Source organism: Kogia breviceps, chromosome 13 (genome assembly GCF_026419965.1).
Source record: "Kogia breviceps isolate mKogBre1 chromosome 13, mKogBre1 haplotype 1, whole genome shotgun sequence".
NCBI lineage: Eukaryota > Metazoa > Chordata > Mammalia > Artiodactyla > Physeteridae > Kogia > Kogia breviceps.
This window is the reverse complement of record NC_081322.1, coordinates 73,412,692-73,437,505: the sequence shown is the minus strand read 5'-3', so window position 1 is coordinate 73,437,505 and position 24,814 is coordinate 73,412,692. Positions and strand designations below refer to the sequence as shown.

At 36.3% G+C, this 24,814-nt stretch overlaps 1 protein-coding gene across 1 annotated transcript in view; it reads right to left on the bottom strand.

Moving 5' to 3' along the window:
- ADGB (androglobin) overlaps positions 1 to 24,814 on the bottom strand; it is a 157,242-nt gene that overhangs the window by 116,236 nt on the left and 16,192 nt on the right. The window contains exons 2-6 of the mRNA XM_067010977.1: positions 22,891 to 23,047; positions 17,723 to 17,815; positions 13,890 to 13,961; positions 11,734 to 11,943; positions 2,604 to 2,743 (exon numbers count right to left, since the gene is read on the bottom strand). Coding sequence (XP_066867078.1) covers positions 2,604 to 2,743; positions 11,734 to 11,943; positions 13,890 to 13,961; positions 17,723 to 17,815; positions 22,891 to 23,047 — 672 coding nt within the window. The remainder of the gene's footprint in view (positions 1 to 2,603; positions 2,744 to 11,733; positions 11,944 to 13,889; positions 13,962 to 17,722; positions 17,816 to 22,890; positions 23,048 to 24,814) is intronic.

The window sequence follows — 24,814 nt, the reverse complement described above, 5'->3', positions numbered from 1 at the left end:
ATTTTATTTATGTCTGTGTTGGGTCTTCGTTGCTGCACGCGGGCTTTCTCTAGTTGCGGCGAGTGGGGGCTACTCTTCGTTGTGGTGCTCGGGCTTCTCAATGTGGTGGCTTCTTTTGTTGCGGAGCTCAGGCTCTAGGTGCGCGGACTTCAGTAGTTGTGGCTCGCTGGTTCTGGAGTGCAGGCTCAGTAGCTGTGGCGCTCGGGCTTAATTGCTCTGCGGCATATGGGATCTTCCCAGACCAGGGCTCGAACCCATGTTTCCTGCATTGGCAGGCGGCTTCTTAACCTCTGCGCCTCCAGGGAAGCCCACAAGCTTTATTTTAAAATGTCATATATATAAAGCATTAATGTCATATTCATAAACATATCCATACATATTATATATCGGGAGATATATATAGATGATATATAATCTCTTCTATATATTCAATATATTATCACGGTCTTTTAAAAATAGGGCAGTGTCCTTCATCTTTCTAGTTTCGGTAATTATTCTAAGATTACTACGAGGCTGTGTATTAAGTCAGTCTCGCACATGGCAGGACAAGATGGGCATCAGACATCTTTAATAAAATCGTTAGATAATTTCAGAGAACCAGAAACATCCATTCTATTCTGTATAAAAGAGTGGATCTGCCACCATGGCATAAAGTCAAATGAGGCTGTGACTGATCAAATATTGCTCTTCTCATTTTAATCCTTTTGTTAAAAAATTTTTTTTCTGAAGTGATTAGTCTATTTTCATTAACACACACAAATGCCATATCTATGTTTTGCTCAGGAATCAGAGCTTCAGTCCACCTTATGCCAACGGTGGTGACTGATGTTATTGACCGGCATACTTGTCTTTTTCTTCAGAAAGAATTCTTACTATCTTAGTCACATGCTCCATCATTTAAAAATTTACATTGGCTTCTTGTTTACAGATTGTAAATTGTGATATGTCTACATATCTCAAAGATAACTAATATCTAGTGGGATAATTCACAGTCTAAACTCCTCTTTGAACAATCATATTAATATTCAGGATGTGACTGTGCTAACCCCATAAAAGTAACTCTTTTTCCTTTGCATATTCATAGTGGTATTTAAATAACTACTAAATATTAATTTTTTAATGTAGAAAGCTACAATTCACAAAAAATATTTACTATCTACTACAAAATCTGAGAAGAACTTTTGGACGAATATAAATTGGACCATGTAGTGATTTCCACTGGAAAGCCTAAGAAATGTCTTACATTAAGTCTGGTGCTTTATTTTCAAGTTGGATTTGTTTATTTTTCAAAAATAACAATAATTCTATGACTCAAGTTGCTACAAAATTCTACTGAACTGTAGCTTTAAGAAAGATAAAATGCTACTCCAATTATCCAGGTCACGCATTTACAGCTTCACTGGCCTTGTGGCTCTAATTCTCAGAACTTCAAGTTAGGTCTGAGAATTAGGAACATTATTTTCTTTCAAAAATAAACAAACATAATTGTCACCATTTTGAAACCTTGGTAGTATTCAGCTACCTAACATGATCTGAGCTGAGCTTTTAAAAATGATTGAAATTAAGGGTTGCAAGCTGGGTAAAACAAATTTCCAATAGAAAGTTGAGGGTTGGTAAGAGAAAAGAGAGATGAAAAGGATAGCGGTAGGAGGGGTTGTTTTCGTTGTGTGGCTTTGGGAGAGAAAAAGGAAGCTGAGCCAAGTGAAAGTCCACAAAAAATCAGACTAGGCTCCTGACTGACAGTGCTATGTGTAATAACAGAAGGGGAGGGGACTGAGCTTTGAGCAAATGGCTGGAGTGGCCTCTTAAAGGAGCGGCTGTGACACACTGCAGGAGGGGGAAGGGTGTCAAATTCAAGCGGGTGCACTGTGTGTGAGAATTCTCCCACTGAGCAGAGACACACAGCTGCCATGCATTTGCAAGTCAGGCATCAAAGCTTTTTTGCATCATTCAGACCGGAACGGAAGGACCACAGGTCTCTGCAAGTGGAAGCTAAGAGAATAAACATAGCAGACATGTCCCATACATGTTCGTTCACGAGTCATGCAGGAATATAAGACACAAGCAGATTTCACAAGAATATTGAAGGAAACATGAGTAGTTTTCATCCTGAATGTATAAAAAGGAACAATGTTACCAAGGAGCACGATGACACCCTTCAGAAGAGTTCAGGCTTTCAAGATTAGTAAATGATGGCTGCATATACAGAGCCTAAAACTTTAACTGGATTCCAGTATACATTATTCAGTATTTAGATGAACCAATATTTTCCCCTACAAAACAACTTCTTTCTCTCATTAAGCTGAAGATTAATTTTCCATGACTGACTTTCCATTCATTAAAAGGAAACACTGGATGTAGAATAAGTTTTTAGTATTTTTCTTGGAGGAATTTTGTCTTATTGTGGGCTAATGCAATATTTCAAATCAGTGGCTTTGGCATACTTATTTTTATATTAGAAAGTGTACATTGTTTGGAGAAAAGCCTTCTTAAAATTGAGTTTTTGAAAAATAAAGCTATGCAACGCAGATGTATAGTTGTCGTTGCTGTTGTTTGCCTTTTTGTTTTTATACAAGTGAGCGATAATTTTTTATTCTACTTACTCCACATTTGCCAGCTTAATGATAGCTTTAGACAAAAGCATTGGCCAAAGTTCAAATTCATATGTTGTAGCTGGAAGCAATAGATTGTTTTCTTCATCAAAAGGCAGAAAGTCATCAATAGTTATCTTTCTCCAGCAACCCTAAAGATGAGAAGAAAGGAATATATTATGAGTGATTAACATTTTTTCTCATACATTATTGTACACTGCTGACATTATTATTTACTGTTTTATAATTTTATTTTAGCGTCTTACATCTAATGACTGACATACTGGTATTCAAGACTACTCTGAGCGTTTTAGCTTATTATTTTATTTAATGTAATTATAGCATGCCTATATCTATATCAATAGTATGATTATTTATGAGGTCTTTTAGCACGTTCTAGGGTGCCCCATCCTACATAATGCAGTAAATTGAAGTGTTTCAAATAGCAAAACTAAAATACCACACAATCATGGAAAGTTTGCACATGATTAAATAACTTAATACAGGCATAATGCAAATTCTGCAAATGTAACTTTAGTAATTATTTTTTATTCTTATATCCTCAGTGCTCTTATACTTCCAGTTACCATTTTACTCCTACTCCTGTTTAAACATCTATTTTTTAACATAAAGCTAATACTTTATTTAATAAAATCATTATATACTTACCTGTATACATATTATTTCATAATTAAAGCTTAAGGTAAATGATAAAATTAATGATTGTGAACTCAAATATTTGTTTAAACTTTGGTTTTACATGTGAAATTTTAGTTTGAATTCATTTCTTCCCCCAAGAAATATTTCAGCAGTGATGCAAGCATTGTGAACCCAAAGATCTGTAACACATGGCTTATATCTATACCACTGAATTGCTTACAGACTAGTGAGGGAAGGCATATAGGCAAATATAAAATGTAATATGTTTAAAATGCTCTAGGACCAGAAAAGAAAGTGTGACTAATTTTGCTTGGGGTATGTCCTCACAAGAAGGTGACATTTGAACTCAAGATTCAAGGAACAGTATAATTTTCCTAGGTAGATAGGAACAATAGGGTGAAAAATGCTTTCTTTTTATGACACTTGTAACTGAACTCATACTGCCTTATTTAGTGGTTATATGACTTTTTCTTTATTTCCTTATGGATGATCTCTAAATTGAGATTTGAAACAAAGCCCACAAAAGTGATCCAGGGTGTGCATTCCAAATCTAAACAGGCTGACTACTTGCTAAAATAGAAATTTTAATTAGAAACCACAGTCATAAGACATAACACAAACAATGTCCAGAAAACTGTCCATAATTTCTCATCATACCAAAACCCAGGAACATCTCAATTTCAATGAGAAAATACAATCTACAGACCACAAAATCAAGATAACAGAGAGGTTGTAATTTTTAGGTAGGAACTGTAAATATGCCATTATAAAAATGCTCCAACAAGTAATTATGAACACTTTTGAAACAAATGAAAAATAGAAAATCTCAGCAAAGAAATAGAAAATATGAAAGAGGAAAAAATAGTAATTTTGAATTTAAAATTAAACAATTAACAAACCCCTTAATAGCAGAATGCAAATGACAGAAATTAGTGAACTGCAAGTTATATCAATAGAAATTACGAGCAATAAGGGAGATATAGATTGAAAAAGTAATACGAGCCTCAGGGGCCTGTAAGACAATGCAAATATATATAACATTCATGTCATTGGAGTCCAATAAAAAAGAGGGACAAAGAATGTAGGGCTGAAGTAGGTTTGAAGGAATAATGGCTGAAAACTTCCCAAATTTATCATAAAACATAATCTTACAGATTTATGGAGCTCAGAATACCCAAAGCAGTATAATTCCAAAGAAATCTACACCCAGAAATCTACACATGTTAAATTCAAAATCCTAAAAAACAAGACAAAGAAAAAAGCCTGAAAGCAGCCAATGAGAAAAGACACATTACCTATAGAAGAACAGCAGATTGCTCCCCAGAAACCACAGAGGCCAGAAGAAAGTAGCACACGATGCTGAAAGAAATAAACTGTCAATCCTGAATTCTGTACCGAGTGAAAATATTCTTTAGGAATAAAAGTGAAACAAAAACATTTTTAGGTAAAGGAAAGATAAAATAATTTGTCACCAGGAGACTGGCTCAAAAAGAGTGGCAAAAGGAAATTCTTCAAAGGCAAAAAAAGAAAAAAAGAAAAAGGAACATTAGGAATGAAGAAAGAGCAAAGGAAAGAGTAAGCACATTGCTAAATGATAGAGTATTAGCTTCCTCTTGAGCTTTTAAAATTATTTTTGACATTTAAAAGCAAAAGTTTTCCTGAGGGTCTCAATATATGTTCAAGAGACATTTAAGACAATGATACTAAAGAGGGAGGGGTGTAAAGGGGCCTAAAAGGTGGTAGTTATGTGGTAAAATGTTGATATTAGTGGACTGTGATAAGCTATGCATGTATATTTTAATCCCTAGAGCCACCACTACAAAAAAATTTATACAAAGAGATATACTCAAAAACACTAGGGATACTAATTCTAAAAGATATAATACATGCACTCCAATGTTCATAGCAGCATTATTTACAATAGCCAAGACAGGGAAGCAACCTAAATGTCCATCAACAGATGAATGGATAAAGAAGATGTGGTACATACATACAATGGAATATTAATCAGCCATAAAAAGAAATGAAACAATGCCATTTGCAGCAACATGGATAGACCTAGAGATTATCATACTAAATGAAGTCAGACAGAGAAAGACTAATAATATATGAGATCACTTATATGTGGAATCTAAAAAATAATATAAATGAATCTATTTACGAAACAGAAACATACAGACATAGAAAACAAATTTATGGTTAACAAAGAGGAACAGGGGGAGGGATAAATTAGGAGGATGAGATTAACAGATACACACTACTATATATAAAATAGATAAAAAACAATGATTTACTGTATAGCACAGGGAACTATATTCAACATCTTCAATACCTATAATGGAAAAGAATCTGAAAAAAAAATATATATATACATATATAACTGAATCACTTTGCTATACACCTGAAACTAATACAATATTGTAAATAACTATAGTTAAAAAAAACACCAGAGATAAACAAAATGGAATCCTACAGAATGTTCAGGAAATGAATAAGAGGACAGAAAAAGGAAATATATAAAATGTAACAGAAGTAACAGAGTAGACAAAATTGCGGACAAGACCCAATTGTATCAAATATAAATTACACACAAATTAAAATACAAGAGTAACTTGGATATACTTATCAAAATTAAGAATTTGCATATATTTTGACAGAAAAATTACACATGTAGAAAGCTGAGAAAAGTCACACAAATGGGAAAAAATATATACCCGAAGACGCTATTTTAGAGCATTGTTTGTATTGGTAAAACACTGGTCATAACCTAAATGTCTGTCAATATGAAATTAGCAAAATACGTATTGAGTCATCTCTTGGTATCTGTGGGGGACTGGTTCCAGAATCAGCCACATATACCAAAATCTGGGGATACTCAGGCCCCATAGTTGACCCTCCTTATCTGAGGATTCAACCAAGGGCAGATCATAACTATAGTGCTGTACTTATTGAAAAAAATACACTTATAAGTCGACCTGGGAAGTTCAAACCTATGTTATTCAAAGGCCAACTATAGTTATTGTCATCTTTAAACAATGGAGTGCAAGGTAGATCAATAAATATTAGCATAAAAAATGTCCATGTTTAGGGAAAAAAAATACAGAACGATGAGTACTGTATGATCTTACTGTCGGTATAGATTATATATAGTAGGTTTACATATATTTGTAAGAAAAAGTTTAGGAGGATATACAGAAATCATTTACTGTGATTGTCTGGGTAGGTAGAGTCATAGGGAACTTCCATTGGCTAATTTAAACATTTTAATAACGTTTGAATTTTTAAAATAAAAGCATATATAATGTTAATAATAATGAACTGAGAACAAAAACATTTCCATTTTGGAAAAATGTAATTGAATGATGGAAAAATAATTTGTCATGGCATATACCTTGAAAACACTGTTTAAAGAACAAAATGTCACTGGGTGGGAGAGAGTTTGTTTCAAATGCTGACTGCAGGCTCTGCCCAGAGACCATGGGGTGGGGGCTATGGGAAACATGATAGGTGATGTTGATGCTGGTGTGTTCTGCACCCCACAGTTTGAGAAACTCTGAATTCTACAATAATATAGTGCTTAAAGAGTTAAGCACTTAATAAGTTAATTAACAGAGGTTAATCAGAAATAAAAGATAATATGTTTTTTATATGGATAGACAGATGGCAACAGGGGAAAAGTGTTGGTCTCAAGGTGTGAGTTTCTCTGTTTATTCAGAGTTAAATGAAAGCACTCAGAGAAAGGCTGTCAAGAGCAATACATATCTGCAGTGGAGAGCAATAACTTAATTGCTTCTTTCAAGGAGCCCAAGGAATGCTGACATTCAAAAGCACCTGAGGAGACCACATGCGGCCCGGTAGCAGTGTTACCACTGCCAGGTGAAAGAAGAGAGAAAACTTCTCTGTTTCATAATACTGTTTTTTATGCTACCCGATAATTTTTGATTGATGTCAAAGAACCTTGAGGCTATTTACTTACAATCCAAACTGGAAAAAATGGAAAAACGTTTACAGAAGAAACAATATGCTGGTGTAAAAATCTGAACTTTAAATGTCATGCCTAGAGGCTCTCATTGGTGGTTTACTTTGAAGAAATGACTAAGGTGATTGCTTCAAGAGACAACATGAAAGGGGGAGGAGAATATATGTAATAAGGCAGAGAAGGAAAAAAATCAATGTCCAATAAGAAACAAATGAGAAAGTATCAATAAATGGAAGAAAACAAACAGTGAGGTGTATGCCTTAAGGTGTACAAGATGGGACAGTGGAAGGAAAATAGATGTAGGGTAGAGGATGTATCTCCAGTACATTATCCTGAATCAAGCAGTAGAGGGTAACAAAGAATATTCTTATGAACACCTTTCTTAAATATCTGCAGTGAAAACCAAAGGATATACATGTAAATAGTGAATTAGAATTGGAAGAGGAAAAAAAATCAAAAATTAAATTGTGCATGTCTGGAAAGGGACAAGAAAAGAAAGTAGCAATATACTTTATCTTGTCAGAAATAATTTACTCTAATACTTTATTATACCTCATCTGCAAAGAGGTGTTGACTCAGCCCCACCATCTGGGAATTAGGGAGAGAGAGGTAGAAATGTCTGCTCTTAGCCCAGAGAGAACAGATTTCTACCAGCCAGAAAACCAGGTAGCCATATCTATCACATGAACACAGCTTCTGAAACAGCAAAGTTCTTGTTACAATTTTAAAAATTGCATCTATCTATTTATTATCATTGCTATCAGTATTCTTCTATAGCCTTCTAGGACTACAGTCCCAATTTTAAAGAATGGACCAAAGGAGCAGAGGACCAGCAGGAAAGTGTTGTAATTTGGCTTGTGTATTTACTTTACAAAAAGAACTGTAGATTGGACCAACTGTGAAAATAAGAAATATATATTTGAACAAAAGACCTGGAAAAAGAAAACATCTATAAGGTAATAGCTTTCATATATATTTCCATATACTAATGAATACACTAAGCGGATGGGATGCTGGATGCTTCATACTCAGTGCTATATAGAGACAAATGAAGCAGAGACAGGGGAGAGAGTGTCAGGGTTTCAGATAGGGTAGAGACTAAAGGCTCAGAATGAGTGTCTGAAACACTAAACCCAGGAGATACTCGGGCATTCTAAAACAGAAAGTTTATTACCTATGTATTCCATATGTAACCAAATTATCATTCACATAACAATCATACATAAAGGAAAATAGACCTCAATATTAAGTTACCCCAAATAAATCACATGTATATTCTAAGTGAATAAAACTTTGGAATGCATACTCCATCTGAATGAAAGATGAATCAAAATAAAATACTCCAGAGAGAGGAAACTGTATTAAAAAAAAAAAAAAAACAATGATGAAGACTAACCCTTTTATATATAGAATAAGGGATAAATAATTATAAATATGTGTTCAAAGATAAATACTAGAAAAAATGTTTACTCATAAAACATATATACCAAGAAAACATTGAAATAAGAGTATTAGGTGGATTTTATTCTAAAAAACCAAAACAAACTATAAATTCATAATAATTAAAGCAATACAGTATCTGAATAGGATAAGGAAGATAGTGAAAGAAAATAGAATCCAAAACCAAACACGGTCAAATTGGAAATTAGTGTATGATAAAAGTGGTTTTTAAAATCAGTGGGTAACAGGTAGAAGATTCAGTATGTAATGCTGGGGCAACTGGCTGAGGTTTGGGAATAAAAAATAAACCAATTCTTCATTTCTCACAGTAGATAAAATAAAAGATCCAGACATTAAAAAGATCCAGACATTAAAATAAAACTAAGGGGAAATATTTTTTGTTTTCTTGAAACAGTATCTTACTTTAAATGATACAAATTCCTAGACTCTGTAAAGAAAAACAATGACATAATTGACTACATAAAAATTACAAGTCTCAGTTGGGTGGAAGACACATAGCTAAAAGACCAATTTAAAAAGTGCTTCCTTTACATTCACATATATTATTACCCACAACATATAAAAGAATACTTACAATTCCATAACAAAACTTTAAATAACCTGTTTTATAAGTAGGCAAGACATAGACAATTTAAGAAGTATATAAGGGATGTACAGGTTTGATGGGATACCAGAAGAACTAAGCAAGTTTGGGCAAAGGAACCACAGCAAGGTCGTATTTCAGGAGAATCAGGCAGAGCATTGCCTATGATCACTGTGTATCCCCTCTATTTTTGCATCTTGACTCACGAACCACTGCTGGGCAAGAGAGCATCTGGGAAGCCGATCGTGTGCTGTTCCCCTGGCTCTACCAAGGGGCAGGAGGAGGAACGAACCATCTCTTTGGCTTCCACAGCTGGAGGCAGCCGTGGGGAAAGAGAGAAGGAAGGAAAGGGCACAGGAAAAGAGGGAAGGAAACTAATAGTGCTGAGAGTCTACTATTTGTCAGGACCTTTGCTACGTTCTTTTATGTAATTACCACATTTCATTGTCACCTGTATTTGTACCGTGATATATTACATGCCTGTTCTCTTGAGGGAGGTGGTCCCTTTGCCTTTGTGTGCAAGGAACCCTGAGAGGCCCATGTGGCCCTACGAGTGGATCTAGAAATGCTGAGGGCCAGCAAAGCTTTCTGTCAAGTCTCAGTGAGCATGAATACGACCATGCACTTCAGTAATGAGTGCCAGCAAGTGGCCTGCAAAATAATTCATACGGAATCAGTTGAATCACTCAGTGCTCAGCAGTCTAGCAGCATCCCTCACAGGCCATTCCTCAGGTGAGACCAAAGAGGAACCAGAAGAAGCCACTGGACGTGAGGTTCCGTCTTTCTGACTCCCAGACCTCTTCGCTCAAGGACTACACTATCACAGGTTAAATGACGGCAGCAGACTGACATTTCCAAATTGGACTAAATACATTAAAAAAAAAAATTCTGAATCTAAGTAGGTTTGGGTTTCCAAGGAAGCAGTACAGTTAAAGAGAAATAAATCACATATTCTTTGCAAAATGGAATACAGTGTCTATAAACGTCGACCCCTATCCAGGAGGAAATTGGAAAAGAAGGAAGGATGTCAGGAAGCAGAGAGAGAGGAGGGTGATGGGGGAGAAACTAACAGGGTTGGTTTAATGTTCGGCTTATGCTGTTTTAAAAGTCTTAATAATTTTGAACTTCTTCCCACCTCAAGTTTAGGCAAATGTGCAGAAGTGGAGCCAAACACCCAGGCATCCGACCTTGTCCCTCCTCCCGCGTTTACTTTCCTTCTACAACCTTACGCTGTCCTCTGCGTACCCACGCTCTTAATGCCATATCCTCCCTCTCACTCCTCCGTACACACCTAATGCTCTAAAGTCTATTCGGCCAAACCTGCCTCCTGACTGGTAAACAGAGAAGCTAAAGGAATTTAGGAAGTTATGTTCTCTCCTAACAACGTTTTGACTTTCAGGGTCTTTCTGTGACTATCAGAAACAACAAAACTCCTATTTTGGGTATCAGAGGCTAAGATTACCTTCTTTACCTTCCCACTGTGGTGATCCTATTAATTCCTAAGCATTGGCCTTTCAACAGTCCCCATACCAGGAAGACAGATGGCTCCGGCTCATTAAGGAAAAAGTCATGTTCTTAGAAATACAGAATGGAACGATCCCCTTTCCTCATGCCCTCAAATGTTCAAAAAGATTCTTTCTCCGTGACCAGGACCAACTTCATGGGTACGTGACCTGTGCAGTCACATGGAGGCCCACACTCAGAAGGACCTCACGCTTTGTTTAAAGTGCTGATATCACTGTCTTGAAATTCTTAACAATTTTTGAGCAAGAGGCTCTACAAATCACGTCGCTGGGCCTGCCTGTGACTCTGGGCCTTTAGAAAAGAGCATTCATTCCACCATTAAGAACCCAAAGGTGTTTAATGCAACCTAGCATTGCTAAATGTGGTGTGAGTCTACTTTGCCGTATTAACTAAGAGGTTTTGAATTTTCTATCTGTGCTTCTTACTATCCCATTTGCTTCTTTTCAGGCAGAGGTAAAATACTTCCTGTGCCAGAGTGAGATCTGCTAACACTAAAACACATCTCAAGTTCAGGACAAAAAATGGATCGGATCAGGCCTGTCAGTAGCATATACCAAGAGAGGACTGTACCACGCTCAAGCTCGAGCTCTCTCTCCTGTCCATGACCCTGATACCACATCAAAGAGGGGAGAGCCCTCTGCGTCCACCTGCTTACCCAGCCCGCCTACCTGGGAGGGGTGAGGCAGCAGAGGGCCACCCCTCCATGGTTCTCGCAGCATCAGTTTAAAAGGCCCAGGGGACTGGTATCACGGGGGATACAACTGTGTTGTTTTTAATCTCAAATTACATATGCAGGACATCCCCCCAGTAGGTACTCAGCTGATAGCCTTCATAAACTGCCTCATCTTCTACTAGCTTCATTATCGGCATGTAAGAAGACTATATTTCAATATGAGAGACACACAAATTTTGAATGCATGTGAACACAAACTTACCATCCAGTAAAGTTTCACAACATACTTTCCATAGCTGTTGAACAAGGGAATGTGACCCTTCACAGCCTTGCACAGAGAGTAAATGTGTTCCCAGGGCTTCCAGACCAGAAGAGGAGGTTCCCCTGCAGTCCCTTTAGAATAATTGTTCAAAGCACCCCCATTGAATATCTTCCACATGGAGTAGATTTCGCTGATAATCCATCTCATCAGCTAGAGATAAAAACCAGTAGTGTTCATTAGTTATTTTTCAGTTGTTGGCACTGTAATTTGAAAGGGGGTAGGGAGAACAGTTGAAAATCTACTTCCTGTGGTAATGTTAGATTCTACACGTAGTATATCCCACATTTTGATTTCTGACCTACAGAATGGTCATAGATCTTGCTTTTGTTTTCAAAAAATATAGTCACACTACAAGCTAAAAAGTCTTAGCTAAGAGCTGACTTCCAGAGTAAACTGTCAGTGATTTGACATTGACCTCCATATTAGTTGTGTGCATGTGTGTGACAGAAAAGCAGGGAGGAGAGAGGGAGACTGAATGCTTCTGAGAGCAATGATGATTTTATTTTGGAATTAACATTATATAAAGGATTGAGCTACTCTTCTGTAAATGTTGAGAACTTTGAGAAGGAAATGATCCCTTTAAGTCTATAAAACCAATTAGGCAAGCAACAAGACATGGGAAAGAATTAAAATTTCACACACACTTAACTCTAAGTCTCATATTCATGTGTCGATCTGCAGGTGCAGAAGTGCTCCAAGTAAAACTCCCAACTGCAGGGTTTTCAACAGGCAGCAAGGCACAGTGGAGAGTTGAACTTCAGAGTATGTTTTACTGCCTGGTTTTTAAGGAGATTAAATACTTGAGACTAACATCATAAGATTTATGTTTTCCTTAATTTCGTTATCTAGAAAATTTCTTAAAGTTTGGTTAAGTTGAAAATTACCAATCAGATATCCTCCTGTATACCTGGAGATTTTACTACAGAATTATTTTATACTTCCTTTGTGGAATCTAAAATATGACACAAACGAGCCTATCTCCGAAACAGAAACAGGCTCACAGACATGGAGAACAGACTTGGGGTTGCCAAGGGGGAGGGGGATGCGGGAAGGATGGAGTAGGAGTTTGGGCTTAGCAGATGCAAACTATTATATACAGAATGGATAAACAACAACATCCTACTGTATAGCACAGGGAACTATATTCAATATTCTGTGATAAACCATAATGGAAAAGAATATATATATGTATATATATATATATAAATAACTGAATCACTTTGCTGTACCGCAGAAATTAAGACAACATTGTAAATCAACTATATTTCAATACATAAATATTTTACACTTCCCTTGAAAAATGATATGCTAAAGTCTATGTAGGTGTAGAATTCATAAAATAAGCACATTTTAGACTAAACTATAAAATATAAAACAATTCAGAGATAATTTTATACTAATCAGTATAACCTGGCTGAAGAAAAAATATTTTGATTTTAATACTGGTCAAGATATTAAAGATCAGAAAGACAAAATGTTTAAATGGATAATGACTATGCCTCACTCCTCTGACTAGACCTTAGGAGAAAATAATCAAAAAGCCCGTTTCTGATGTAACTACCTTAGGGGAGTGGAACAGGTCGGCTTCTGATGGATAGAACCCCGGGTGGAGAGTGGGGAGGTGTGTTCCCACGTGCTGTAAGACTGCTGTACTGAAAATCTGGTTGGTTTCAATGAGGTGCTGCGTTTGAGCTGCACCCCGATTTCTCCACATTAGCAAGTCAAACAACACCGAACACCCTACTCTTGGACATGATGTAGGGCCAGACTGGCAACAACTTTATGTCAATTGCTAGGCACATGGATCCGGAGGAGAAATGCCTAGATGGTGTGTACTGGGCTACCCTGGTCCATGGGTGGGCGAATAGGGGCATAAGCAGTGCTAATATTAACATCTCCCCCACCTGTTCTCTCTCTACTCAATTAAAGAGCCTTCGCTTCCTCTTTGAGTATCTGGCTTATGAAATATTCAGTTATACCAGAACTTAAAGGTGAGCAAGACAGCACTGAAATTGACCGACTGGGAACTGTTTAAGGGCGGGTCCCAAAGGCATTCTGCAGCCAGGCTTTTCTTAGTTTGATACTCCCCTACTTACCTCACTGCAGAGTAAATGCTCATTTGCTGAAAACAAGTCAAACAGGATTTCGTTTTTCACAACCACTGGAGCCTGAAATATATATATATATATATATATATATATATATATATATATATAGAGAGAGAGAGAGAGAGAGAGAGAGAGAGAGAGAGAGATAGATTACTATTTAGGAAAAGTAAAGGAAATGTAGCTTAATGAAACAGTTTCATGTGCTGTAAACAGGCCAAACTTGATTTCACTTCTCACAACCAGAGGAATTAGAAGAAATAAAAAGTAAGCATATTATTCTTTTTTTTTTTTTTTTTAAGCATATTATTCTGTAAGATAACCCTGTTAGATCTATAGGTGACATTAATTTAATAATGTAATACCTATAAAATACAGTATTTTAACATATAATAAAATGTTGTAAGATATAACATATGCAGATAAATTTAGCATGCATAAACTCACAAACTGAGAGTTTAAAACCTGATTTGAAATTTAAATTAACCACTCAAGTTAAACCTGAAGCTTAGTTAACATCTGGTAGCTAGAAAAATGTCTTCATCTTGGATAAAAAATATTAGCTGAGACAGCTTTTTAAAATCTTGCTCAACTTTAAATATTGTTATGTCTTTTAAAGTTAATTTGGTGGTCATTAATTAATTGGTATATATCTAAGGTTGCTTTTATATTTGGACCAGCTTTTATATTTAGACCAAAATATGACTTGTAACAGTTTTTAAAATTAGTTACAATTAATATCAACCTTATATATTTAACATATCAAAATAAAATGAAAGTTGCATTGATTAGCAAAATAGGTTTTTATAGAAACTAATGCCATCAATTACTCTCAATCATCTGTATAACTAGCATCTTGAAAACTCAATAAAATATTTTTATATGTCTGAGAAAAATTTACCTAAAGCTACCTTGAAGGCCTAAATTGACTCTTATGTTCATAATTTATAAACATAATTTATATAAGTTATAAAATTACATATATATAACTTTATGTTTATATATATATTATTATGGTTTGTCTGATTGTGATGCAACACTTCTAAAATGCCTATACCTTTCAGTATGTACCAAATGCATTAAAATTGACTATAGGTTTCCTCTGGTGGCACAGTGGTTGAGAGTCCGCCTGCCGATACAGGGGACACGGGTTTGTGCCCTGGTCCGGGAAGATCCCACATGCCGCGGAGCGGCTGGGCCCGTGAGCCATGGCCGCTGAGCCTGCGCGTTCGGAGCCTGTGCTCCGCAACGGGAGAGGCCACAGCAGTGAGAGGCCCACCTAGCACAAAAAAAAAAAAAAAAAAAATTGACTATAGATTAAATATGTATTAGATATCTAAGGTTTGACGGGTTAGACTTAATAGTCACCTGCTGACAAATGAAAAGGAGGAACTGACAGTTTCTAAAAGACAACAAATATTAAGACAGAGGTCTCTGCAATGGTATTTTAGCATCTTTATCCCCTACATCTATACCTGGGGCAAGACAAAGTTTTAGACATCTTACATCTGTTTAATATAATCAATATTGAAGGACCTGGGCCACCAATATCTGGTTCTCAGAAATAAACAAAACTGATTATTCACTATGCTCTTAGGGCTTGTAAGCCCCCTTGGCTGGAATGGTCCATGTTGACTCTGATATCTTAAATTTAGGCTTTTAAGTTTTTTAATACGTTAGCTTCTCTTTGACTTAAATCATGTCCTTTGATTTCATATTTTGCTTAGTGTTCTGGGGTATGTTTCTAGTGCTCTTTAAATTGTGGGTTGCAATTATTTAGTGATTTATGAAATCATTTAATGGGTCAGGACTATATACATATATATATACACACATAGATATGACTATAAGATGTGTCAGTAATATATATATATATCTTTATATATATATAATAAAATAGAGTAAATTTCATATAGAAAGGTCATTATTGTTTTGTAATAGTTTTCTTTTTTTTTTTTTTTTTTTTTGTGGTATGCGGGCCTCTCACTGTTGTGGCCTCTCCCTTTGTGGAGCACAGGCTCCGGACGCGCAGGCTCAGCGGCCATGGCTCACGGGCCCAGCCGCTCCGCGGCATGTGGGATCTTCCCGGACCGGGGCACGAACCCGTGTCCCCTGCATTGGCAGGCGGACTCTCAACCACTGTGCCACCAGGGAAGCCCCTGTTTTGTAATATTTTTGTCTGAACTTTATATATGTCCACATTTAATGACTCTCAATGTAAAATGTATTTATCACTGTGGTCTCATACGTTAAAACTTGACAAGCACTATTCTAAAACTTTCCTGCTTAGCTAGACTTTCAGTTTGGGCTGTTCTGATTCACACTTCAGCATGATGGATCAAGAGAAGGTGTCAGTGCAGAGGGAGAGGGAGGTAAGGAGATGGATGGATGGCAGCATTTCGATAAATACAGGTGGAAGTGTCATTAACAACAACGAATCAATTTATTTTTACTATAAGTGTATCTTCCAGAACTAAGGTATGCTAAAAGAGAAGAAGGTATAAAACTTTCCTACTTATTCAAACGTACAACACTCACTTCATGGAATTCATATCCTTCATTTGCATGGAATATAAACTCTGCACTTATACTTAGTAGAACCTGAGTGTTATTAATAATACATAAATATTAAGTGCATTATATTAACATCACAGAATTGGCATTCTTCATTTCAATGTTACCTAACATTATAAGTAATTTAAAGGTATGGTTTTGGTAAATTTGATTTATTTTATTTAAAATGTCTTACAGATAGGCATTGAATAAATACTCTGATGGACAAAGATGTACCTTTTAATTTTCTCATTTTAATAAATATTTAGGATTTAGGATTTCTGACTTTAACTAATAACAATAATTGAAAAGCATGACACATAAATTATACTTTCTGCATTAGTAATAGTGCTTCTAAAAGATAAAACTCTTAGGAATAAAATCACTAGGCATAGAAACAGAGATGCAGTGAATTCCATGATTACAGAAGAATCAGCTTCATTATAACCTTTTGACTAGCATTAAATAACTAATGTAGTCTACTGGTTTTCTATGCATTAAATGAAAATGGGAGATTCAAGAAGGGAAAAAAGGCATTAGTGATAATTAAACCCTTGGAAATACCAAATGTATTCAAACTAACATAGCTATTAATTAGGAAGATAAACCAGTAGGTCTAAAGTTTAATGTACATAAGTGCTATTTAAAATGAAGTTTTCTTGGGTGATGTCCATGTCAGTGTGATTCACATGGGGTTCAGAAATGAAAATGGTGCTTGGAAAATGATTCAAGAATTCCTGGAATAGAGAGATTCAAGTGCAGATCTCTTGGGCTGGAAAATAAATGCTTATTAACACTAGAGTAAACAGACCTTTACATCATGTAAGAAGCAGAAAGGAGAAAGTCCATCAGAAATTAAGGAATAACTTTTTGCAACATTTTAGGTTAAAATTTGACATCATGAAGAGAAGAATTCCTTCTTCTCTTGAGGCCCTAAACAAAATTTCATTATTTAATATTCATTAGTTAATAATGAAAAATTCATTATTTAATATTTAATATTAACTATATTTAATTTCATTATTTAATATCATTTAATATTTTATTAATTAATATTTAATAATTTCATTATTTTCATTATTCTCTTGGAAACCAGTACAAACTATATCAATAAATATTTATTTCTAATTTAAAGTCCAAAAAGTAATTACTTTTTCTTACTAAATACCAAGAAAAAATTACCCTAAACAGCTTTTAAAATGCGAATTTTCATAAATAGGATATTATATCTCATAGTTAATACGTTTTTAAATAGTAAAAATATCTCTTACCTGATTAATTAAAAAATCCTGTGGACGTTTCCAGGAATAAATTTTCAATGATGGTGGTAATTCAATCTTTCCTTCAGGGTCTTCAAAAAAATGCTATATAAAAAACGTATTAAGTATTTTCTCCATTTATTTTAAAATACCTCTATCCTAATAAAAATGAATACGTGCATTGATCTGATCAATAAATAAGCATTTTAGAGTAATTTGTGTGCTTGTTCTCAGAGCTAGTTCATACAGTACTTGGAGAATATTGAAGTTAACAATACTGTATTCAGTTAATGAAACCTTGATTACTGAGTAGCATTTTGATTGCAGAGGAAGCAGTCCAAACAAGCATGAGTGGCTTGGGAATGTGAATTAGGTATGGTGGGGAAACAATTTTGGATGGGCCAGATATGGCCACATTTTCCACTGAAAATGTTTTTTTTAATCTGAGCAGAGAATATTGAAAAGTATTTACTTACTTTTCAGTTAGAATCATATAAAAGATGATATGTAAATGAAATTTGTACCTTTGATCTGACTTTCATTTATTGTTTTAATTAAACTTGTTATTTTGAGATAATCATGATTCATAAGCCATTGCATGAAATAATACAGAGAGTTCCTATGCTCTCTACCCAATTTCTTCAGCGGTACCATCTTGCAAAACTATAGAACACAGCCAGGATATTGACACTGACACAGCCAAGATATACAGAACATTTCCATCAGCACAAGGATCCTTCTTATGCACTTTTATAACCGCACCCACCTTCCAACTCCCCAGTCTGTGCTTAATCCCTACCACCTGGCAATCGCTAGTCTTGAAGTTTATAATTTTGTCATTTCAGTAATGTTATATGAATGGAACCCACCATATAGTCTATAACCCTTTGGATTGGCTTTATTTCTCTCTCTGCCTAATTCCCTGGAGATTCAATCCATTCAAGTTGTTGCATGTATCACTAGTTTGTTGTTTATTGCTGAGTAATATTTCATGCTATGGATATTTGTTTGTTTACCACCTGCCCATCGAAGGCCATCTGGGCTGTTTCCAGTTTGAGGCTATTACTAATAAAGCTGCTATGAACATTTGTGTATAGGTTACTGGTTTTTGTGTGAATGTGAATTTCCATTTTTCTGGGATAAATGCTCAAGAATGCAATTAATTCTTTAATTTTTGAGCCCCAACTATGGGTCAATTAGTGAGTTCTGGAGAAAGAATGATATCCATATGCAAGCAGTCTAGCAAGTCAGAGAGACTTCAGGTAGCTGCTATGTAAAAATTCTCATAGCTCATAAAATGGTAGGGGATGGGGGGATCTTTACAAGAAATAACATGACAATTTCTAGGATTACAAACAAAATGCTAAAGGAACATAAACTCTGTATGGGAAAAAGAAATGTAATTAAATTTCACCTCAGTTAATAGGCACAGGGGAAAATATACTGTTTTGTGATTTTCATCATAATTATATGTTTACCCTAATGCTGGTGTGGCTTGAGAAATAGGTTATATTCTAGGGCATTGTCTGAGCGTTAAACATAATAAGTGCCTATGTGTATCTGGAGCATGTGGTTTATTGTCAAATTTAAGATACTGGAATAATTCAAATGAAGATAAAGGCAACCCTAACATCTAGTCAAAATGATAGAAGAATGAGTCCTTAAAAGACAAACTGATGTTTTTTCAGGAGCTGTACTAGACTTCTGGGTTTCTCTCACATTGTTTTTTTCCCTGCAAATATTAATTTAGTAATTTTAAAGTCCCCTATGTGACGATTCCAAAAGAGTCTCCTTTGGATCTGTTTCTATTATCTGATTTTTCCTCTTGATTTTTAGTCACTTGGTTCCATTTCTCTTCATGTCTGGTAAATTTTGATTGGATGATATATGCTGGATATAAAAATTTATACACGTTCTAAATGATGATGTCTTCATCCAGAGAGGAGTATTTTATTCCCTTTTGACAGGCAGAGCACAAGATGAATTTGACCTAATCAACAATGGGTCTTAGGATTTGGCAGGACTGGTGTGATTTTGGTTTGGTCTTACTCAATACGGAATTCTGTAGCCATGTTGGGGCATTAACTAAGAGTCTGGAGTGTTTATCAAGGTCCCTTCACTTGGCATACATTGAATTCCATTATCTACCTATCATCTTGAAATCTTTTCTCAATTATTAAGCTTCCAGGATGCTGCTTTTTACTCACTTGCTCAGCAGCAAAAGCTTCACACTCACAGCTTAGGAGGTAGACAAATGTCTCAAAATAAAATTGCATACAAAACTTACAGATCACTTCTCTGTAGTTACCTCTGAGATTTGGGTTCAAGTTCTGACTGCTTTGGCAGCCCCAGACAGTATCCTCCTTCCCTTCAGCCCAGTAAAACTGACATAAGCCCCAGGCCACTACTCTGTGCTTGCTTTCTAATTTCCATGCCTTGAATTAATAAATGTCTTTGAGGGAAAAAAAATAGTGGGGCTCATCCCATTGTGATTCTCTTTTCTCCAGGATTTGAGCCCCTCATATTGTTAGTGGTAATCTTTCCATGTCATTTGCTTTAGGTATATTTCTTACATCCGCCTTACAGTACTTTATCGTATACCTCTTAATTTGGTTCACCCATCATATCCTTTTCTTGCTGAGGAAGTGAGACATAACGCTGGACTTATAGGGAAGGGTCGGGCATCTGAGGCTGAATTCCTGATCACTAGCTTCACATCTAAAGAAGTGGCCTTTGTAAAATTCCAAGGATAACTGCCATGGTTACATGCTTAAGGCAAGTTATCCTGGTAAATTATGGATGCTGCAAATCACGGCTCAGAGCAAATGTGCCACCATACCATAGAAATGCAGCCACAGTGCTTGGAGTGTCCATGGTGCACTCCAGTGGGGAAACTATTGCTTCCTGAGCCATGAATGCTGAGGTTGTGGAACAGAACTGGGGGTGGAAAGCAAGGTTCTATCTCAGATGGCACCGCTCTGCACCGTCGTAATAACCAGGACTTGAGCTGTGCTCTCCTACCTTGTGAAAGCTGCGGTGGCAGAATGGGGTGTTAGTTAAGGTTCTGAAGTGCCACCCCCCATTGGAATAGCCCCTGTTCACAGCAGGAGTAGGGCTAGTGCTTCCCAAATCATGCAGCTTTATACAGCAGCCAGCACTAGTCCTATATGTTGGCCCCAAATGAAATGGACATCAACTGTCCATTTGACCAGCACACTTATTACTGCTCCAGTCTCAATGGTTTTTCTCCAATAAATGTTCTTCCAACAACATTAAGTTCAAGAATTGGATACCTGACCTTCCAGAGATCTGTAAGAATTTTTCATAGTCATCTAATAAAGATATGTTTGCATTCGAAGGTCCTTAAAATGTTGTTTTATATGCTATTTCTTTCTTTCTTTTTTTTTTTTTTTTTCCTTTTGGTACGCGGGCCTCTCACTGTTGTGGCCTCTCCCGTTGCGGAGCACAGGCTCCGGACGCGCAGGCTCAGCGGCCATGGCCCACGGGCCCAGCCGCTCTGCGGCACGTGGGATCCTCCCGGACCGGGCACGAAACCGCGTCCCCTGCATCGGCCGGCGGACTCTCAACCACTGTGCCACCAGGGAAACCCTATGCTATTTCTTATTTCAAATTTTCCAGGCACTTCTGCTTTTCCCTTCCTCATTGGTCCTTCACAGTTTGGAGTGACTCATCTCTGGATCTTTTCCAGAGCTCAGCTGCTCAACTGAAGATTTACACAATCTATCTTGCTGATGAAAATTCACAGACAATCCCCATAAGATCTGAGTTTCTATAAAATATGTAGAATATGATCATTTTCATTTGAACCCGGAGAGTTCAAAAGTCCCTTGCATCTAAAAGTTCCATAATCACCTTAGGCATGGTACAAAGAATGCATTCCCTCACATATTGTTATTTGAAATTGTTCAAATACTAACAGTGTCAGCAATTAGTTATAATTATTGAGTATCTTTTGTAAACAAATTACTGATATGAATCATGCAGTTGGTGACTGCATTTTGTGAACAAAATGTAAATGCTAATAAGGACCATTTCAGAGTGCTTTATGCAAATACAGACACTAGAGTTCAACCTAGCCATTATGGTAATTTTGTTTGTGTTTTGAAAACTGTATTGTGTTTTCTTTTTAATATCTTTGTTGAAGTATAATTACTGTACAATGGTGTGTTAGTTGCTGCTGTATAACACAGTGAATCAGCTCTAGGTATACATATATCCCCACCCTCTGCGTGTATTGTGTTTTAAAAGTACTTTTGTTGAATGAATTACTGCACCATATAAATGGGTCATATTTAAAATGCAACCCAGACTGGTACCTTCTATAAAGAAGTTTTTAGAAGCAAAACATTTTTAAGTAAGCGAAAGAACCTAAAATAATATAACTGGAAAATGTAGGAACCCCATTCTCAGCTCCAATCTCAGGAACACAACATGTTTAAAAGCTACAGGTAAATGAAGAGTAACCTAGATTTTTACCCACATATCTTAGGGGGCAGATATTAAGAATGATTCAATTCTTATAGTAACATCTCTTAAAAATTTATCTTCCAGGGGCTTCCCTGGTGGCGCAGTGGTTGAGAATCCGCCTGCCGATGCAGGGGACACGGGTTCGTGCCCCGGTCCGGGAAGATCCCACATGCCGTGGAGTGGCTGGGCCCGTGAGCCATGGCCGTTGAGCCTGTGCGTCCGGAGCCTGTGTTCCGCAAAGGGAGAGGCCACAACAGTGAGAGGCCCGCGTACCACAAAAACCAAAAAAAAAAAAAAAAAAAAAAAATTTATCTTCCCTGTAATCTCCAAATAACAGCTCACAGTTTCGTGGGGGGGGTCTCTCATTTTCTGAACCACCAACTCTAAATGTCTGGTTCCCAATTCTGCTCAAAATCCACTTGCTAGCCTGTTCTATCAATTTTCCCTCTCTTTCATTACGACTCTTTGATCATTTCTCTCCTCCCATTTACTCAAATGTGATTCACCAAAGCTCAGGACTAAAGGCTTGGAAACACAAGGTAGGATGGGGGGAGGCGAGGCGGACAAAGACAGAATTTCTCTTTTAAGTGGAGGCTGTGGAGAAGAGGGAGCACGTGTACACGTTAACAAATCTTACTCCATTATACAGTTGAAAACCAGAATGAAATCTAGTCAGAGTCAAGTCTACTTACAAGTACAGGGCTTTTCCCTGTTTTGTCCTTTTCTTTTGCACCTTTGCCTGCATCCCACTTTTCAGCATTTATGTCTGCCTCGCTCCATTCTGGCCAGATTGGAAATTTCCCCTTCTTGTGTTCACTGGGTGGCACATTGCTGCCAAAATGGAACTGGCTAGAGACAGAGGGGGGAGATGGTTTTCATTCAGATCTCTGAGGTTAAACACTGGATTAATTTCATGATGTAAATTTAATTATCTGGTTAGCAATCATGTTCAACATATTTTTCAATACAGTGGATGGACAGCTTCCACATGTTAAGGTTCTAAGGACAGAAATACCCCAGAGATCATTCTGTAAGCAAATTTTGAGCCTTAGCCCCTATTTATTAAGGCAGGACATTCATCATAAACACAGAAGATGCCACGAAGGGGAATATTTATATACAAACCATACCCAATGAAAATCCTTTACATGTATAATAGTGATTGCTTTTTGAAGATCAGTGAAAATATAATTTGGATTTTCCCAAATATAAATGTGCTATATGATCATCATTTTAAAAGAAAATTAAAAAATACAAGTCAGATAAATAAGAAAGGCATACTCACCTCATTCTAGAAACCACATTGTTAAAAATTATCCATCCTCTCAGATCACTGTATAAGGATATACATCTTTCCTCAAAAATGATATCACTCATCATATTCTCTTTTATAGATTGCTTTTTCCCACTATCAGTACATTGTTGATAGTTCCCATGCCAACAAGTGATTAAATACTAATGGAATGATTGCATAATCTTCCATTGTATGATATATTATCTTTCATTTAACTAAGTTTCTGTACTTGGAAATTTGAGGGTTTTGATTTCAAAAATTTTTCACAATTAATTATAAACAAGACTGTGATGGCTATCCTTGTTGCCAAATCTTTGCATACTTTATTATTTCCTTAGGATAGATTTTAATAAGGAGACTTACTGAATCAAAATGTATGCAGGTTTAAAGTTTTGATATATTTTGAGTAATTTTCTGCAGAAAAGCGGACTTATTTTATACTCTCACTGTGAGTATATTGGTGTTTTCCTATCTCTAAACCTCTTTTGCTTTTTCTACATTTTTATGAATTGTAAAATCTAAAAAAGGCATCTTCTTAATTATTCAAGCTACTTGTTATTTTAGCTACTTGTGAGGCTGGAAGCCTGCTCTAGACCCCAGGATAAGCAGTGAACAAACCAGACTAAAATCTCTACCCTTATTGAGTTCATACTCTAGCGGTGGAGACACAAAATAAACAGCATAAATTGAGTAAAATAAATGGTATATTATAAAGTGAAAAATGCTAAAGGGAAATATAAAAGAGGAAAGGGGACCTAGAGACTTAAGTTGCACAATTTTTAATATAGTAGTTATGGCAAGTGTCTATAATAGGGTTATATTTAAGTAAATAGTGAAAGAAAAGAAAGGATCAAGCTATGTGGATACCTGCGGGAAGAATGTTCCACAAACAAGGAATAGTATTCCAGATGCAAAGGGCATCCTAGCTTATTTGAAGAATAATAATGAGATCAGTGAGGCTGAAGAGGGGGTTAAAAAGAGATGATTTCAGAGAGGTAACAGGATGGGCAAAGATAACAAAGGTGATCTAAACGAAGGGAAGCACATGGGTCTTTAGTCTGAGTGAGACAGGAAACCAAAGGAAGGTTTTGAGCAGGGGTATAACATGACATAACTGAAATTTTATAATCACTTTTCTTGCTATGTTCAGAAAAGACAAGAGCAACTACTTAGAAGGCACTGAAACAACAGGTGAGAGCTGGCGGTGGTTTGGACCAGGTGGGTAACAGTAGAAGAGGCAAGAAATAGTCCCTAGTGTATATTTTAAAGGCAGAACAAGTAGATATTGAATTGATATTGCCTGAAAGAAGATTATGGGATGA